The sequence below is a fragment of the Trachurus japonicus genome, chromosome 5 (assembly GCF_045865225.1).
Source record: "Trachurus japonicus isolate A0001 chromosome 5, Traja_1.0".
Lineage (NCBI taxonomy): Eukaryota > Metazoa > Chordata > Actinopteri > Carangiformes > Carangidae > Trachurus > Trachurus japonicus.
In genome coordinates this window covers 9,966,836-9,979,213 of record NC_140911.1, presented here as the reverse complement: position 1 = coordinate 9,979,213, position 12,378 = coordinate 9,966,836, and the positions used below count along the sequence as shown (strand labels likewise).

Sequence of the window (12,378 nt, the reverse complement as noted above, 5' to 3'; positions counted from 1 at the left end):
GATTTTTCTTGCCCCGCTGTTAAAGAAAAAAATGTCCAAAGAACGTGTCAACATGCCTGAGTAATCTTTCAATAACCCCACATGAAAATGGACATAAAAAAAAAAAGGGGCGCTGTGGAGGAGCAGTATCATGTCACCGCTGTGAAGTTAAGCCTCCGAGGATTGTCTCTTCATCTTAGATGGGCTTCTTATCTTTCAAAGGAAGAGGAGGGGACGAGGCGCGCTGGGATGGGATGGTCAGTTCAGACATGACAACGTTCACTTTGGCTTCTGGCTGCAACAGAACCAAAATGACCCAAAGAAAGATTGAAAGTGTTGTAGGGACTGTTTTCACTCCGTGTGTAGAGCTGGATATAGTTTGAAATGCTCGATAACAGCAGTGATCGAACGTACTGAAATATGTTTGCACAAGTGTGAGGTACTTTGATTTACCGCCATTTTATACTTTCACTCCATTATATTTCAGAAATAACTATTAATTAACCTACAAAATATTAATTTGTACTCTTCTATATAATATTTGACAGGTATATGACACAGGTTAGTTTTTAAATTTAGATTTTAAATAAAACATCAGTGTGATCATTGTTACAAATCAAATTTAAGACTATAAAACGGATCAACCAACAACACTTTTTTGATTTGATTTGATTTACATTTTTGATTTTAAGCAAACCGAACTTCTAAAATACTGTCAGACCGCCAGTGCTTCACAAGAACTTAAAAGCAGGAAGTATAAGGAAGTATAAGCAGAGAGGACGAGACGAGACTGTGAATGTCCCCGTCGGCGTTTGATGCCAGGTTTTTCATTGTTTGGCAGATTCTCTGTGACACAGAGCGGCTTTGGTCGATATCAGAGGGGTATTGAGGCCTAGTTTCTGCCCATCCTTGGCCGCACGCTGCTGGATGTACGTAGAAATCTGCTCCAGTGTATTAGTTTCAAATGGCAGAGGTGATGGTGAGTTGGGTTTCATCGTCGTGGCCCTTCAGCTGCCCGCTTGGCCCCCACACCACGCTTCAAGGTCACAGTGGCTTCTGTGGGGAGGCCATGCTTTGCGCCTCCACATCCTCTCTGTGTCCAATGTGGGAAAGCTTGAGAGGCCCCTGGCATGCTCTGTGAGAAACCCCACAACGGAGCGGACACAGAGCAGAGCCTCCACTGACTCACCACTTTCACTCATTGAAACGAGCGAGTTTTTTTCCCCCCCCCACTTGATCCGTCCAGCCTGATGGAACCGAATCATCATTACAGGCTTAATAACAGACACAGCGGTCACGCTTGCCCGTACGATTAGCCAGAATGGTAATCCCACGCTTCTTTTCGTCTTTTCATCAACTCACCAGCTCATGAATGAAGCCAACAGGAACACAAACCGCACCAGCAGGGAGTAGTATCCCTCAGAAAGGGAAGTCCAGAGGATTGTGGCTGTTGTATGTGGCACTGGGGACATATAATCTGTGGTCTGTTTCGGAGCAAGAGTCCCAGCCGCCCTGAGTTAGGCCTACTTCAGTCTCCCGTGAAGAGAAGCATTCACAGTATTCCTGTTGCCCCAGACCCCCTCCTCCCCTCCCCTCCTCTCCCGTCTCCCCTCTCAAGACATAGAAACAGTATTAATATGCCATGAATGGAGACAGACAGACAAGCATTATCTAGCGCTGCAGCGACCAGCGAAGCAGGATGCGTTGTAGAAAGCCAGAGGGAAATATTTCTCTGCATGAATAGTGAAGTCCCCTGCCCTGACCACCACTGTTGGTTTCATGTCAGCGAAGGAAAGCCTGTAGTGTTAGTGCCGTCTGTTTGATTCCCAGCTCGCTCACCCAGCCACCTCTGGGGGTGTCTTCTGTGAGTCACTGAAATGAGAAAAGTTGATTTTGTGAATAATACTACTTAAAACAGAGGATTCCTGCATTTTTTTTTTTTTTTGAGTTGTGTTCTTTGGCCACGTTTGTCGTCGGGTTTCGGTCTAATCTCGTTTAAACAGCGCCCAATTAACTGAGGAAGTAGCAGCAGCTTTTAAGCATCCTTATCTAAAACTTAAGTGTTGTCTTTTTTTTCCTTTGAGATCCTTTCAAAAATCTTCCTCCATCTCGAGCCGAGTCATTAATTCACGTCCACGCAGGCGGAAAAGACAAGCCATTACCTCACCTAAAGCTGCAGGTAAAACACAAAAGCGTCCGTGAAATCCACAGATTTTGAGTGGGAACCCTCCATATTAAATGACTACCTTGCATTGATCTTGCGTCTTGGCCTTTTTTGGTCGTCATGGAGATGTAATTGGACTTCCTTTATATTCCCACCTATAAGTGTTCCTTTCACTCTGTGAATGAAATGGCATGGGAACAGCCCAGCCCTTTCACAACTGTGTGATTGCAACCCTGCAGTTGGCCACGGGCACAGAGGCAACTGTCTCCACTGGTTGGTCAGGCTCAGCAGTCGCAAGTACATGAAGCAAATTCTGCACAATGCTTCACACACAATAGCAGACACATTTAAGGGTCACTGTGTTGTCTTAAATGAATATGAGCTCTTTAGATTTCTGTTATCAAATCACATGTATATCTGAACATGCTTGGTTTAAAAAAATCACAGCCAGATGTTCAGGTTTTATTTATTTTGAGCATGTTTCATCAAATGCAGCAGATGATTGAAAAAAAATAAGCTAAAATGAGACTTTTGAAAATGAATAGTGTTTTTCCCTTTGTTTTAATATGTAATAAAACACATGTGTACTTTATACACTGAGAGGTTTTGCAGCTACAGCCTTAACTGGTATAATACAACGGTATAATAAGATTTTTCTATTTCCACTTTTGATCAGAGATGCAATTTCTCATTGAATGTGACATAGTGTGACAAGTAAACATCTGAATGTGACATAGTGTGACAAGTAAACATCACGTGCTTTATATGCTTCCAGCTATGTTTACATGGAGCTTAACAAGGGCTGGGTGATCTAGACTTGTCATCACATGACCGGCTACTAGTGCATATGGCCGCCTTGACACAAAGCCTGTCACTTTAACTCAAGGCTAGAGAGGCACGTCTAACACTGTTCCTCGCTCACAGTGCTCTCTTCTGTTTACAAACTGTGTCACCACCAATCACTCTTTGCATCGTTCGTATGAAGTATTTATTCGGACAGCGCTGTTATTTATTTATGAACTGCTATATGCAAGTACTTTTTTGAAAGTTCAGTTACTGGCCTGTCCGACCTCGTGGTTCCCGCCCGGGCCTTCAGGCAGGTCTGTTGTCCCAGGTTGCAACTTTCACCATCTTCGACGGCAGCAGGTGTCGCTCGGTTCTTGTTCTGCTGCTCTGGTGGAGAACGCGTGTCACTACACCGAGCTCACCGACGCTATACAGAGCAAGAACAAACCCAGCCGTGACCGTCGCTCGCTGCAGTTAGCAGGCTTTCTGTTCAACAGATAACACAAGGCTGGAGAAGAAATGCTCCATTTTTAACACCAGGAGTGAAACCAATTGACATTTCATTTGGTTGCAGCGAGATAGCAAAAACTTTTTTCTATTTTTTTCCCCCATAAATCAGCCCTGAAGACAAACTGTGAAGCCTTTTAATCTGATTACTTCCTGGCTGTGTTGTTTGTGCGCATGCTTCCGTCTTGATGTAAATGCGTGGGGACATACGTTTCTCCACGCATGAGGTATTCATCCCATTTGAGCGCTGTTCCAATTAAATGCATCTGTAAACATCAGACCATATTAAATCGCATCCTATTTTTACAGTTACCCTTGAATCTTCAAATGGAAAAACGTATATATAGACTATGTATAAAATAACATGTGCATGTAACTGATGTAAGTGAAGCTTCTGATGCTTATCTAAGAAAAAGAGATGGGACTGTATCTGAATCGCCCTCCATTGCAAGGTCAGCTGCTGAAGTCACTATACAGTCGGTTCAACACATGATTAGAGTTAACTGGTAATGTACTGTGAAGGAAGAGTGTTATTGCTATGGTACCAGCGGTTGGTATGGTTAACTACAGTTTAATATAGAGGCAGCTACCCTGTCTCCTCCTGTTATATATTTAACTGGACACACACACACACACACACACAAGCCTATAAGAGTCTCTGAGAATTTAAATGTGACTCAACGGTGCGGACAGATTGTCGTTGGCACTCATCGTCAGGTATTAAGGTTTGTCATAGGTTAGTCTGACGGCGCCCAGCCCCGCCGCACTGTTAAGCCAGTGCAGCAGGTTCTGATACGTCAACTAGAAATAACACTGAAGCAGAAAGAAAAAGGGTGGGAAAAGGAAGAAAGAAACCATAGCATTTTTGATTCCCATCAAAAAAGGAAGCAAATGCCTGTCACATCTCTTGTGTTTTGTGTTTCTTATTCCCTGTGCAGGTAAACCATTGATTTTTTTTTTTTTTTTTAAAGCTTGTTGCTTGTCATAGTGGCAGTTTTGCACTTCGCCATAGGGCAGCTCAACCCCCAGTGGCGACTTGCTGTAGAGGGCTTGCTCTAAGTGCTTTGCCTTGTCTGAAAAATATTCACATGGTTGCACAACACTAGCCCCAAAGTCAGGACAGCGTGAGATGCATGACTACCTTTTGAGTGAATTCATTCTCTAATAGATGGGCATATACATGTTTCCTCTGTGGGGAGTTGCGTGATGATGAAGCCGGTGGAAACTTTTTAATATTTCGGGGGGCTGTGTGTGTGGGTGTGTGTGTGTGTGTGTCACAGGCGGGATTGAGAGGAAGCAGATTAAAGAAAAGTGCTTTATCAGTTAATATTTATGAAATGTGAGATGAAATCAGTGAAAGTAGGCTGTGAGCCATGTCTTTGTTCTCGTGCTGTCATCAGATGTGTTGCAATGGAAAACCGTTCAGCAAGAAAATATTCATCAGCCGTTGTCGGCGGAGCAGTATTATAGTCTGCCTGGTCAGGCCAACGAACAAGACTGATGGTACCTCCTGTGTAATGATAGAATTACTGGACACTAATAGTTTCCCTGCGTCTCCTGCATCCTCTTGTCATCTGAGTGTGGATTTAGACGAACCCATCACCCACAGGATCTTATTAATAGCGAGCACTAACGGCACAAAACCTAAAAGTGGCACAAATAAAAGCACTTGGCCAGTTCCTCTTAAATTAATAATGTGTCCTCTTACCAACACATAACGTCTCAGAAAAGAACCTCATGCATTCACACACACTCAGGATGACCGTTGCTTCTCAGGAGGCTAAAAAAAACGCATTAAGATGCATCTCCGGGGAGTTGTTCTCCTGGGTCGACAGACACAGTCTCTAGATAAAACGCTCTCGGGCTCCTGCAGCATCTGCTAAGTGACGGTTAGCAACAGGACCGGCTTATATCGCTTACACCAACACAGCGACACGTCACCCAGCCTCTCTGGATGTGGATGGTGTGCCGAAAACAATGAGTCATGCTTCATTAAGAAATGGTTACAAGAAAAAATGCAAGTTGATGTGAATCTGTCCGTTCGTCTATCACATTGAATTTAGCCTGAAATACATGCCAGATGCTGTATAAGCCCAACTCGCACTAAATAGCACCTATTGTCGTGCTTGGCCTTTTTTTTTTTTTTTTTAGCTGAGTCACTCTTTTTAATGAGTAATGAAGAGGAGGATAGTGGAGGTAGGTAGAGGTTTTAGGGCTGTAATGTGGTTTTTTGGGTTAACAGGGTATTTTAAAGTCTATAAAAATAGGAAGGAAGCACTTTGATTTAAAGTTTAAAGCCGAAGTGTAGGTACAGGGAGACTCAGTCCATCAGCTATAGTGCACGTTATTTATGATATTTTGCACACAGTTGTCACTCACTGGCCAAATTAAATATCTGGTATAATATCTTAACACAGTTTGACCAAACCAAGACACAGACAGAAGTTTTTAGAGGCATGCGAAAAGTGCAAAGGCTGTTTTTTGTCTTGATGTTGGTATATATATTTTGCATACACACAATTGCTTCTTTAACTAGGAAATACTAGGAACTAGGAACAACTTAAAGGGATAGTTCACCCTAGAATGATATTTCGCTCATTATCTACTCACCCTCATGTTGACTAAGGGCTGGAAGAATTCTCAGAGTCCTCCGTCCCTTCTCTGAGTTACAGGGGGTCTTGGCGTAGCAGTGCATGTCCATATAACGGTTGCAAAGGGACACCAGAGCTCTTCGTAAAAAAACACACACAAAAAAACATCCAAATACCTCCATGCTGCTCGTATGTAATGTCCGTCTTGTGCTGAAGCCCCAAATTGCGTAATTGTCCCGAAAAAAATTAAATAAGTCTATATTTTAAGCTTGTTTGTAGTGGAAGCTTCTCGAAGCTCCTCTTCCTGGTCCGTCCAAATCTCGCGTGATTCGCAGTAACTGCACTGACGCCGGCGCAAATCACGCGAGATTTGGACGGACCAGGAAGAGGAGCTTCGAGAAGCTTCCGCTACAAACATGCTTGGAATGTGGACTTATTTAATTTTTTTCGGGACAATTACGCAATTTGGGGCTTCAGCACAAGACGGACATTACATACGAGCATCATGGAGGTATTTGGATGTTTTTTTGTGTGTGTTTTTTTACGAAGAGCTCTGGTGTCCCTTTGCAACCGTTATATGGACATGCACTGCTACGCCAAGACCCCCTGTAACTCAGAGAAGGGACGGTGGACTCTGAGAATTCTTCCAGCCCTTAGTCAACATGAGGGTGAGTAGATAATGAGCGAAATATCATTCTAGGGTGAACTATCCCTTTAAATTGAGTCGGTAAAGAAAAAATGTCGAACACATCGTAGTTCCAGATTTCCAAATGTGAGAGCCTGTTCAGACAAAATATTTTGAAGACATCTCTTTGAACTATGAGGTGCATTTCTCAATGTTTTTAGACTAGAAAATAACCTGCATTTTAATCAAACGTGAATGTACTCCATATTTTGTGGCACAAATTCATTCATTTTATTAATCATTGACCATTTTAATGATCATTTTTAGTTGCGTATCTTTGGTTTGGTCTGAAACAAAATAAAAGAAGTTGAAATTGACAAACTGGCTTGGCAGAAAGATCTATAATGATCATGAAATAATAATCCACATACATACATTGAGATGGCAAGCTGTGAAGTAAACACAGCGTCTTGTGTTGCAACACCTTCCTGTCAAATATATAAACATATGTATAAATAGGACAGACACACATCCTTTCCAATGTCTGTTAAAAAAGGAGCCAAAAGACATTTTGCCAGAACATTGTCATTATAAACAAAATCTATTCTTAGCAACAACAACACAAAAAAAAAAGACTGGACTGAAATGTTTTTAAATATTTGGTTGAAGATTTTCATTTTTCCAGGAGCATGATTCGTGTTTTGGAAACAGACGTTTGGTGGTTAAACGGATGCTCGGATGAGTGACACAGAGAGAGAGTGAGGGAAAGCAACAATTGGATTTGTAGGTTAATAGCATCCTCATTGACCACATAACTTGCTCATCATGGCCCATTTCAGGCTGCAGTCAGAGCCAAACAGCGCTGAGCTTAAAACCCAGAATGTAAGCACTGCAGCGAATGAGCTCGGATCAAAACAGCAGAAAAGATTGGCAACTGGCACTATTAGAGCTTTTAGCGCCCAATTTATCCTCTGCCCACTGATGCAATAATCCGCGATGTAAAGCAACAGTTTCTGCGGCGTTTGGCTCGGCGCAGCGCTGAAGTATCTCTCTAAATCGAGGCAGACGGGCTGGATTATTCCAGGGTCAGGACCGTGGGATTACGTCCGGGGATTATCACAGCTCAGTCAGGGAGACAACAGCTATGTTGGCCTCTGGGATTAGACAAAAGACTGACAGTCAATCAGTCAGTCAGTCAGTCAGTCGGACAGACGGACCACCCTCGGCCGACGTCTGGCTTTCTCCAAGTCAGTTTATCCTCCGGCCCCCGGTCACTCATCCCCGTATCACTGGGCGGAGAGTTTCTTAAGTGCTGATTCACTGTCACTGCAGGAATTTAAATGTGACTCTGAGTCTTGTTTTGGTCATGCTCCAGGTGATGAATGCTCAGGAACACATCATTGTTGGATGGGTTTAACAGTTTTTTTTATGATGAAACTCTGCTGCAACGTGTTAAGAAATGTATAAAAGATAATAATGAAATACAGAAGCAGCAAATCTGGGCATTTGTGAAGCTGGAAACAGAGATTTTAAATATATTTTTTCATCAGATTAAAATGTTCTACCAGAAACTGTTCAGCTAATGAAGTTATCAGTCATCACTCATCAGTAATAAATACACATTATCAATAACAGCAGATGTTCATATATGGCAACAATGGCACATATGAAACCATCCAAGTGTAAAACAAGAACTTTTGTAACTGACTTTGTTAGTTTTCAGCTACAATTTCCATGGAATCAATAACGTTAATGTGATTTGAGAATATCAACAAGGTACAATTCTACTGAAAGTCAACAAACAGAAATATTAAATTACTGCCCAGTCCAAACATGATTTCTTTTCTAGGAATTTTTTATGCGGTCTCTTCGTGTCTCCTCTGGTGCGTCACCGCGGCTCAGAGCTACGCCGTCTAATACCGTTCGTCTCGATACTGATCCCAGAGAAGCTCGTTCCAGGCTTTTTTTACTGAATCACTGTGTATGAATGTAATGAAGTCCTCCTGCCGAGTCGTGCTAAATGTTTTCTGTTTGCCTTCTAGGACCACGCTGTGCGAATGAGTGATTGATGCCAACCTCGCTTCTTCAGGTAAACAGCATTGAACACACACAGAGGGATACACTGTACAAGTATTTCATTTTCATTTCAAGTCAAAGAGCATTACCTTCCAAAAATGAGCACGAGGGATCAGGATGGAAGATTTTTTAAAATGTACAGTGGATTATATAACAGCTAAACCCTCAATCTCTTGTTCTGAATGAAACATTATCACAATGAGATTTGAGCTTTTTTTTCTTCTTTCTTTTTTTTGACTAATACCTTTTTGTCCTTTTCCTGCCCTGTAGGGCAGAATGGGTGTGTGTCCCCTGCTCCTGCTGCTCAGTCTAGCCCTCGGGGCCTCCGCCCAGGATCATGCCCCCATCACAAGTACGAACCATTTCACAACAAATGACTATGTTTACATGCAGTCAACAATAACCCTTTCATAACCAGAATATTAGTAATAACCCAGTTGCCCACGGCCATGTAAACACCAATAACCATGTCATGTATACGCCTATTGGGATATCCCCATCGAAAGGAAAATTAAAGGAGAATTCTGGGCATTTTTGACCCCTAAATTGCCCTATCAGGTGATTGTTTCCTCCTCGTTCCAAAAGTGTGGTGTTATCTTGCGTTTCACCATGTTTACAACAAGTAGTTCTCGTACTCAAAAGACCAAGATTCCTTGGAAATAGAACATGGGCAGAACACAAATTAAAGGAGAATTCCGGCCATTTTTGACCCCTGAAATCGTTTTCCTGATGGTCACCCAGTGTTGGGGGGAGCAAAAAACACGACTTAAATTGATGCAGGCAAACCGGAGTTACACCATGGCTCCCGGCGCTCGGGATAGCGACAACGCTAACCTATGGGGGCAATTCTTTCAACCACAACACTCAAAAAACAATCAAATATCTATGGTACATGATTCATGACTCATCAATTTAAAGCAGAAGTAAGCGATCCGGTCGTTTCGGCTAATGCTGCGTTCCAGGCAGGCTTTTGAAACCGTAAATTACAGCTTCAAGTCACAACTTACGATTTTGTAGTGTTCCAGGCAACCCACTCGTGTTTTTCCGACCTGTTTTACCTGTGAAAGTCACTATAACGGCCACTCGTAACTTCCGACCCGTGAACTCGTACCAGATCGAACTGGTACGACTTCACAGGTTGGAAAAACACGAGTTACGGGCTGCCTTGAACGCACCATAACAGTCCTCGTCCCTACGTCACCACATTCACGGCATCCCTTGGCTGCACACACAGCCCTTCATGCCGTTCTCTCTCCTCATTGGATAAAAACTGTAGGATACGATAAATGTTTTCTCCTCGGCTCAGAGCAGAGCAGAGTGACTGAGAGACCCGTGTTTCAGACCAAACACTCTATGTAAGTGATTGCTGTCGGAAGATATAACTATTTAAGACTTATATTAACACAAATATATCACTTACTTCTGCTTTAAGTCGCGTTTTTTGCTCCCCCCAACACTGGGTGACCATCAGGAAAATGATTTTAGGGGTCAAAAATGGCCGGAATTCTCCTTTAACTTGTGTTCTGCCCATGTTCTATTCCCAAGGATCTTTTGAGTACAGGAACTACTTGTTGCATTGTGTCATGTTGTTGTCCGTGCATCGCTGATTTGATCGGGATATCCCAATTGATTACAATTACAGGAATAACCCTGTTTGCTCACGCATGTAAACGGGTTATTCCGATTGTTTCAGAAACCGGAATATTGACCTTAACCCGAATATTGACTGCATGTAAACATAGTCTATGTCTCTGCTCTGAAGTTCACAGAGAGAAGCAGCAGAACGTGACCTCTTCTTCTTCCTCTTCATCTTCTTTTCCCCAGGTCCTCCCAATGTCACCGCCAAACCCACAGACCCTCCCGTCGCACCCTCCCTCAACTTTACAGTCGCACCCACGCCGGCCCCGCCAGCCCCACCCACAGCGCTCGCCCCTGCAGTCGTCCCGGCGATGACAACAGTAACAACAACTACAACGGCAACAACAACCACCACCGCCGCCGCCGCCACCACAACGACGACCGCGGCGAGCTCGGCTGGTGACGACGATGCACAAGCTCCCAACGGCACCTCCAGGCTGCTGCCGGTACCTCCTCCTCCCCCCGCGGCTCCCACCGACGGCCCTCAGGGACCGCCGAGCACCGAGGGCGACCCCGCTCCCACCCCAGCGGAGGGAGACAACAGCACCACAGACTCGACTCCAGAGGCCCTAACTACGGAGGGTTTTATCGATGGGGATGTATTCAGTGAAGAGACGGAGACCACCACAGAACCTGCAAGGGAGTTCACCTCAGACTCCAGTCCACATGGTGAGTGTTGATGCATCAGTGTTTGTCTTTTTATTATCTTTCTTCTCTCGGGTATAGATTTAGTGTGAGGACACTTGAGGGATGATTTCAGGTCTCTTTTTTGCCATCATTCCTGACAGTGGTTAGATTTTAGATGAATTGTTGCTTGTTTACACCATGCACAATCAACTTCCTGTGTTTGTTTGTTTTTCACGTTTTTTGCACAAAACATGGACAGCATCAGTGTAACGGACAAAAGTAGGTATGGGTACAATATGATGTGGCTAAATAATACAAATGCTGGCCATGTTGTGCCCTTATAGACACAAAAGAAACAGCAAAAAAGGAGAGAAGAAAAACAAAAAGCATATGTACATATATGTCTGTGCACGTGATATCACGAGTGCACATGTTCGCTTACACCCATATGACTAAATAATCATACACATATTCATATTTATACAGTTGCACACGTATGAACACTCGTGAACAAAACATGGGGTAACCGTGGGGTTGCGAGTAGGTTATATGTCACATACATTACAGCAATATGGTCATAGTCTTTCTTAAAACCAAAATATACAAAGCATTAAGGCTGGTTATCAGTTGAAGTAATGTTAATTCGTTCCCAGTGTGTATGGTGATAGTGTAACTCCAAGAAACGATGGACAGAACTACAAAGATGAGACCCAGGTTGTGATAAAACAACTTCTCAAAGGAAACGTTCACCATGAAACATTATCTTCAAAGTTTCCGAACACGGGCTTCCGTCTGAAGTCATTATGACTGTGCAGCTTCTTTCATCAGAGACACTGGGACACAAATCTGTGCCAGAGAGGAGACAGAGATCCAAGGTGGCCTCAGATGTGCAAAATCATCATCAAGGCACAGTTTAGATCCTGTGGGATGGACCAGGGTCTTTGTGGACTTTCTGTCACTCTCATTTCATTTTGACGGTTGTGTAGCAGGCAACTTAGTGACAGGTCCATGCTTTTAAACCTGACAGGTCAACAGCCGTGTCACAGAGGTTATTCTACGCTATGATGACGACTGAACAGTCCTGTTCCCATTGACCTCAGTGAATTTCTGCTGCGTTCAGGCCCCTAACTTTTCACCTTAAAGGGATACTTCACCCAAAATCAATAATTCACCAATTTTCTACTCACCTTCATGCCAAGGAAGGGTTTGGAGAACTTTCTGAGTTATCAAGACGCTTTTGTAGTTCCAGGGGGGGTCCGGCCGGCTGGATTTTCATATAATTGTGGCGGATAGACTTTTGAATCGTCCAAAACACACACTATGAAACATCCAGATGCCTCCATACTGCTCGTCTGTACTGACCCAAGTGTCCTGAAGCCGCCATA

The 12,378-nt window shown here is 43.4% G+C and overlaps 1 protein-coding gene across 1 annotated transcript in view; it reads left to right on the top strand.

Moving 5' to 3' along the window:
* Positions 1–12,378, top strand: part of ptpra (protein tyrosine phosphatase receptor type A) — a 30,827-nt gene that overhangs the window by 3,397 nt on the left and 15,052 nt on the right. The window contains exons 2-4 of the mRNA XM_085776096.1: positions 8,695–8,741; positions 8,999–9,080; positions 10,553–11,035. Coding sequence (XP_085632222.1) covers positions 8,721–8,741; positions 8,999–9,080; positions 10,553–11,035 — 586 coding nt within the window. The 5' untranslated portion in view covers positions 8,695–8,720. The remainder of the gene's footprint in view (positions 1–8,694; positions 8,742–8,998; positions 9,081–10,552; positions 11,036–12,378) is intronic.